The sequence below is a fragment of the Lepidochelys olivacea genome (assembly GCF_965140295.1).
Source record: "Lepidochelys olivacea isolate rLepOli2 genome assembly, chromosome: 1".
In the NCBI taxonomy this organism is placed as follows: Eukaryota; Metazoa; Chordata; order Testudines; family Cheloniidae; genus Lepidochelys; species Lepidochelys olivacea.
The window spans coordinates 5,080,789-5,088,373 of NC_140411.1; the positions used below are offsets into that span (position 1 = coordinate 5,080,789).

The window sequence follows — 7,585 nt, forward strand, 5'->3', positions numbered from 1 at the left end:
ATCCCCTGCTCAAAGCAGCACCAACACCAACTAAATCATCCCAGTCAAGCCGGCCTTAAAAACCTCAAAGGATGGAGATTCCACCACCTCCTTAATCACCTGGACAGTTCATGGTAGTCTCTGTTTCAACTCTTTCACAAAGTCCAAAATGAAATCTCAACACCTACATTTGATGCCTTGGACAACGGGAATAGTTACTATGTATTTTGAAAGTTCTAGCTTAAAGTGACTCCAAAAGTGACTATGAAAAGTGATAAGTTATTAGTGTCCAAAGCGATTTTGTAGTTTAACACAGCAATATGTTACGCAGGTTTTTCAAAACCCCCGGTGGGGGGGCAACTTAACTCTTTCACTCCAGGCGGTATCAGGAATAAAGAAATGAGAACACAGCAATTCTGTCTGATCAAGGATGAAATACGAGTAAACATGCTCTTGTCTAACTCTGCAGTTTCTTCTATTTAAGCATACAGAGACATAAGCAATAGGTTTAGAATATCCCACATATTCACCTAACATCTGGAACAGTATTGAGCAATTAACAGCAGGTTCACAGTGGCCAGTTGCTCACCCACCAGGGAGAAAGAGTGTCAGGAAAAACATCTCCAAAGATGGTTCAGAGCGCTGCTCCAAAGTACTTTGTATTAGGTAATCTTTTATAACTTCTACAAAACACATAGTGACCCCTACTGGATCATCACTTTTCTTAACTTTCAAAAAACTTCTACTATCTGAGGCATCTAAAGTCAAGGTTTACATCCATTTATTTACTTCCTTTCTCATGTATTTACTTGTCTGTCCACTCCTCCCATTCTCATTAGCAGAAACTGCCAGCTAGATTGTAACCTTGCATCTAAAAGCCTGCTTTCCAATTAACACTTGATTATGTGATGGTCTCTTTTATTAATTCATAGTGACTGAATGCACACCCTGTGGCTGCAATTAGCTTGATCACATTCTGGGCTACACACCCCTCAAATCTAGGGTAACACAGTCCAGTTCTCAAAAACACACAGTTTCACAACTCTCAGCAAGAAGTTCTAGTAGAATGTCCTCAGGTCCTGCAGCAGCTTTCCTGTGCTAGCACTTTCCAACAGAAACATTCGGTTTATCCTCCGGGCTTCCTGAATTATTGGTCCTAGAAAAATCAGGTAAATTTTGCTCACCAGATCACTGTAGTTATAATGAAGAAGTTCAGAATTGTAGTTGCTTTCTTTTTTTTTTCTTTTCTTTCTTTTTTTTTTTTTTGTCTATCACAAAGCATAGCTTTATTTCACCAAACTGATCAAGAATGCTGTTCACACAGGGTCTAATGGGAAGCCCCCTTGCTTCAGGAAGCTGCAGTGTCTTCTGCTGGTATGGAAGTAAAAAGAATGCCAAGTGACATGCTGTGTAGAGGTGGGGGCTGATGGGTGACTGTCATAAATATAAAGGGAAGGGTAAACCCCTTTAAAATCCCACCTGGCCAGAGGAAAAATCCTCTCACCTGTAAAAGGTTAAGAAGCTAAAGGTAACCTTGCTGGCACCTGACCAAAATGACCAATGAGGACACAAGATACTTTCAAAAGCTGGGGGGAGGGAGAGAAACAAAGGGTCTCTGTCTGTCTGTATGCTGCTTTTTGCTGGGGATAGAACAGGAATGGTGTCTTAGAACTTTTAATAAGTAATCTAGCTAGGTATGTGTTAGATTATGATTTCTTTAAATGGCTGAGAAAAGAATTGTGCTGAATAGAATAACTATTTCTGTCTGTGTATCTTTTTTGTAACTTAAGGTTTTGCCTAGAGGGGTTCTCTATGTTTTGAATCTAATTACCCTGTAAGGTATCTACCATCCTGATTTTACAGAGGGGATTTCTTTACTTCTATTTACTCCTATTTCTATTAAAAGTCTTCTTGTAAGAAAACTGAATGCTTTTTCATTCTTCTCAGGTCCAAGGGTTTGGGTCTGTGGTCACCTCTGCAAATTGGTGAGGCTTTTTATCCAACATTTCCCAGGAAATGGGGGGGCGGTGCAAGTGTTGGGAGGATTGTTCATTGTTCTTAAGATCCAAGGGTCTGGGTCTGTAGTCACCTAGGCAAATTGGTGTGGCTTTTTACCAAACCTTGTCCAGGAAGTGGGGTGCAAGGTTTTGGGAAGTATTTTGGGGGGAAAGATGTTTCCAAACAGCTCTTCCCCAGTAACCAGTATTTGTTTGTTGGTGGTTGCAGCCAATCCAAGGACAAAGGGTGGAATATTTTGTACCTTGGGGAAGTTTTTGACCTAAGTTGGTAAAGATAAGCTTAGGAGGTTTTCATGCAGGTCCCCACATCTGTACCCTAGCTTTCAGAGTGGGGGAGGAACCTTGACAGTGGCACTGAAAGTGATCAGGATATGGTCAGAGAGAGGGAACTCAGCAACAGAGAGAGCAGTGCTTGGTGATGGAGTGATAAGATGTTAGGTGTGAGGAGCTTTAAAGTCTGTGAATTTCCACAATGATTAGCTCAGCCAAACTTGGATAGAACACCCTTGATTTATGAGGAGATATCATTTCCCCCCTCATGACACACAGGTTTGGAGTCAGTGGTCCGAGGTGATCACATTCTGCAGATGTATTTGCACACTTTGTCACGAAGCTCTTTGGTATTGATACCATAAACGATAGGGTTGAGCATAGGAAGGAGGAGGTAATACAGACTGGAAAAGATGACGTGTATATAGGGATTGATGCCCTGACTGAACCAGTGTGTCAGATTACAGAAGAGGCCAAGAGTACAAGAAATCAAAATCACACAGATGTGGCCTGTGCAGGTGTTAAGGGCTTTCTGGTGAGCTTTCTTGGAGGGGATTCTGAGGACGGCCCTGATTATCAGACCATACGAGACAGCAATAACTGTCAGGTCAAACCCAAGGACTATAAATACTAACAAGAAGATGTATATCCTGTTGACTGTAATGTCCCCACACGACATCTTTGCCACAGCCATGTGGTCGCAGTACGTGTGGGGGATAATGCGGCTGGCACAGAATGGCAGCCTGCTCAGGAGCAGAGGCAGGGGCAGAATGAAGAGAACAGCTCTTGTCAAACACACTAGCCCTAACTTAGCTATTCGTGCGTTGGTGAGGATGGTGGCATATCTCAGAGGGTTACATATGGCAACATAGCGATCAAAGGCCATTGTCATGAGTATGGCTGAATGTGTCACAGAAACCACGTGAAGGAAGAACATCTGGGTGAGGCAGCCACCCACAGTAATGACTTTCAAATTGAACCAAAATATACACAGTGCCTTTGGCACGATGGCAGTAGACGCGCTGATTTCTGTGAGCTCCAGCATGCAGAGCAGCAGGTACATTGGTGCATGCAGGGTCTCCTCTTTGCCTACAACAAACAGAACCATGAAATTTTCCAACAGGCCAATAATGTAGAACGTAAAGAAAGGGATGGAAATCCAGATGTGAGCAGCTTCCAGGCCAGGGATTCCTGTTAGGATGAATGATGAACAGTCATGGTCACTGAGGTTGAAAGCTGCCATGCAGTGGTCTGTGCGTCGGTTGGGCTCAGAAATGCTCCAGGTGACTGTAGAGGGAAAGAAGCAGAGTGAGGGGAGTTACATGTTGTGACGAAGTGGGACTGTTCTTAATGTTTCCTCTGAATAGTGTGGGGGTGCCTCAGTTTCCCCTATGCAGTTCTTAAGTATCTAGGTGGTGCGATAAGCGTGTATGATCCTTGCAGAGCCCAAGAGGGCAGGTTTGTGCAGGGGTCTGGACACAGAGAATGGCTGACACCCTGTTTCCTGGCAACTGTTTGCCTGGGCCCTTCCCCCCTGCAAGGTGAATGCTAAAGGGTTGGAGAACAAAGGAATCAGGTGCCCTCCTGGCCCGGGAAAGGGACACAGCCCAGAGGAGGAGGGGCTGGAGAGAGTTTGAGTTTGGGGCTGGCTGGGAACATGGGGTGAAGTGTAGGCGTGGTTGTTTGGCTCACTGCCCCCCAGAACGGACCCAGCTGAGGGGTCTTGTTCTCTGCACCTACAAGCTCTGTTTTAGACCATGTTCCTGTTGTCTAATAAACCTTCTCTTTTACTGGCAGGCTGAGAGTTACGTCTGACTGCCAAGTTTTGGGGCAGGACCCTCTGGCTTCCCCAGGACTCCGCCTGGGTGGACTCGCTGTGGGAACCGCACAGAGGGGCAGAGCATGCTGAATGCTCCGAGGTCAGAAACAGGAAGCTGGAAGTTGTGTGAGCTGTGTCCTGCAGTGCTCGCAGAAAGGAGACTCCCCCAGAGTCCTGACTGGCTTCATAGGGAGCATTTCCAGAGCATCACCCAGAGACTCCGTGACAACTGGTGTTAGCGGTGGGATGTACTGCACCCCACGGATGGCGCTTCCTGCGCTAAGTGACTGGGGAGCAGTAAAACGAAGGGGGATTGACGAGGACCAGGCATGCTGAAGGCTCAGAGAGGAGTGGTTTCGGGGGGCGGTTAACCCCTGGGAGTGTGTGACCAGCGAGAAGGACTGTGTAGTGATGGGGTCCCCCTGGGGACTGCGGTGAGCAGTGTCAGGGGTGGAGGAGCCTGCGGCTTGGCCCTGGGAGAGAGAAGGACTTTTGCAGTAACAGGGTTCCCCTGAGGATTGCAGCGAGCTGTCCCAGGGGCAGAGGAGTCTGCAGCTTGACCCTGGGAAAGAGGTGGTGACCTCGAGAAGGGCTGGCACACTAGGGGTTCTCCCTGGAAACCGTGGAGAGCTGAGAGGACACAGGCCTGTGAGTCCACAGCAACTTGGGAAGAGCGGAGTGATGGCCTGTCACCATCTCCTTAAGAAGGACATTGTAACCCTGTGCAGAAAGAGAGGGTTGAGCATTGGAAAGTTCACCAAAGCCCAGTTAATTGTGCAGCTGGAGGAGGATGACCGCTCTAAGGAACAGATTCCTGACCCCAAATGGGGCTATAGCAGGATCTGGGAGCAGCTGGAGTGGTAGCCAGGCACCCCCAAGACTCCTGTCCCCGACCAGACGGGGGTCTTCACGATCGGGTTCCCCATCGGGGGATCGGAGATGGACGGGATTGGAGCTGAGTCCGAGGGAGCAAGAGGACTGTGAGAGACAGCGAGAGCCCGAGAAAGAGCTGCAGAAGCAGCAGCAGCATGAGCTGGCGGTGGTGGAGCGGAGAGGCCTAGGGGACCTCCCAGGGGTGAGTGGGGATAGACCCCGGGGGGCCAGTTCCACAGGGAACCTCGAGACTAAATTGCTGCCCCTGGTTAAGGAGGGGGGGACGTGGATGCCACCTCACTGCCTTTGAGCAGCCTGGAGATTTGAACCAGGGGGACCCTGCGGAAAAGCCCCGGTGTCTAGCTCCCTTGCTGGATCCCAAGGCCATAGACTCTGTCAGCTATATGGGTGGGGAGGTGGACAGGCTCCCACTCCTGATCCCGACCTATATGTTGTGTGGAGTTTCCTGGGGCCTGGCCCCTCGGACCCCCAGTGGGAGCGGAAGGGGATGGTCAATGGGGAGACATTCCTGGGGTGGCGAGATCCTGGGACAGAGAGAACTGTTGTCAGGCCCTGGGTGGTGCAGCCTCAGATGTTGAGGGGCTGTGTGAGGGTCCCAGGGATGAAGCCCCTCACCCCCCTATGGCCCAGATCCCTGTGCAGACCCAGGAGGGGTGGGGCTGGCTGGTCGTTGGGGTTCTCCAAGATACCAGCTGAGAGACCCTGTTGTGGGGTGACTGTGTCTCTTTGGGACAGGATCCAGGCCCTGCTCCTGTAACTGCCAAGGGTTTGAATTTGAATCCAGGGAACCAATCGGTGGAGAGGGAAATTGTCAGTGAAAATGCAGATGACCTGGCTGGCAGCAGGGAGGAGCTGCTAGGCTCAGGCTACCTGCCTGCCTGTAACCAGACCCCTGGGGCTGGGTGGGACCAAGAGATGCTCCCCGCGCCCTTGCACAACGGAGGGGGCCTCACGCTGGCTCTGATGCAGTGAGGAAAGCAGCGAGCTCGCTGCCTACCCCCACTGGGACAGCAAGGGCAACGCTGAGCACAATGTGAGCCGAGACCCCAGCTTAGTGTGGGGAGACACAGGCAGGGCAGGGGATCTGTTGGGAGTGGCAAGATGCTTGGTAAGGAAAGTCTGGATGAGCCTAGGCAGCCTTGTGAGCTGATGGCTGTGTCTAGTCAGCAGGGTGGGAAGGCGAGGAGAGTGGAAGATGAGTGTCACTGGACCTTACCTGTTAGCTGGGTGGAGAATTGGGACAGTGAAGGAAACGTGCCTGTGTCTGTCAGGGGTATTGACTTGCCTATGGAGGGAGCTACCCCGGTCTCCAAGCATTTGTCTGTGACCAGCCTTGTGTGCTGAGACCAGGGGAATGAGATCCCAAGCTGTGTGTCTGGGAAAGGAGAATGTGTCTCTGGCTCTTTGTCTGTGGAGCACATAGAAAGGGCCTTTCAGCCTGTGATGGTTGAGAATAGTGCAGTGGTCTCACCATTGGTTCTGGATTCAGCTAAAGCCCAGGAAAGGAATGGTCCTAAGTTGGTGTTTGCTAGGGAGAAACTAGCAAACACAATGGCCCTGTGACTAGGTCGCACCTATGTAAAATCCCAGAGACCAGACAATTCTGGTGCTCGTATTTTGCCTGTTGCTAGTGTGTTGTTGGGAAAGGGTGTAGCAACTCTGTCTAATCAGGGTGAGATCCTAGCCAGGGCACAAGGAGAGCATGAAGGAGATTTGATTGTGTTACCTACTGATGGTGTGGAAACCTGTAGCAAGAAGGAAAAGATTCCTGAACTTGTGTGTGGCAAAGGGAAGGAGAATGCTTCTAACCTTTTATCTAGGAAGTCTGTGAGTTTGCCTGAAAGGGGATTGTGTAGGAATCTATCTGATGGGCCAGAGGTAATTCTGGATCTAAGTGAGACCCAGAAAGAGTCAGCTGTTGCTCAGGAAAGTGTTCCTCTAGAGCAAGCCCTAGTTGAAGAGGGTAAGGGCAGAATTTCTGTGAAGGGTGATTTGTTGCATGGAAAAGCCCTAGAGAAAGGAATCCTCATGGAGTCTTTGCAAGCAGTTTACTGCAACTGAAGGGTGTGCAAATGATTTAATCAAGAAAGTTTCAGTTCCTAACAGCCAGAAATTTTCTGTTGTGAATGGATCCACTGACTTTCCTGTTGAAAGATCCAGTGTGGATGGCTTTGAGAAGGTCTCACATGAAGTGAAAGCTGTTAAGAAAGTTAAACAGTCCTCAAACCAGGTGGCTGTGTTTGGCCAGCTTGTTGGGGAGACAAGGTTGTTGAGAAAGGAATGTCTCCATTTTAGCACTGTAAGTGAACAGTATGTGGCCCAGCTCAAGATGGGGGCTCTTAACCAAGAGAGCCAGAATTGCAGCCCTCCAGACTGGAGCGCAAGGAGAAGACCAGATCCCAGTTTGACCGCCAGGGGTTTTGGGGTGGCAAAAGGGCACGGGACACATAAACCTTCCTACATGCGGCAGAAGAGCTTGTTGGTGCAGAAGATGCTGAATATTCAGAAGATGCTGAATACTCCGAGGTCAGACCCAAGAAGGTGGAAGCTGTGTGAGCTGAAGACAGGCTGCTCACAGAAAGGAGACTTCCCCAGAGTCCTGACT

General features: G+C 49.3%; 1 protein-coding gene across 1 annotated transcript; it reads right to left on the reverse strand.

Moving 5' to 3' along the window:
• Window positions 1–2,571: 2,571 nt before the first annotated feature.
• LOC311532974 (olfactory receptor 52N2-like) lies at window positions 2,572–3,510 on the reverse strand (the record flags this gene model as incomplete). The annotated part of the gene is made up of 1 exon (XM_084651997.1): window positions 2,572–3,510. The coding sequence occupies one exon, from the start codon at window positions 3,508–3,510 to the stop codon at window positions 2,572–2,574; it is 939 nt and encodes a 312-aa protein (XP_084508123.1).
• Between the last annotated feature and the right edge of the window lie 4,075 nt (window positions 3,511–7,585).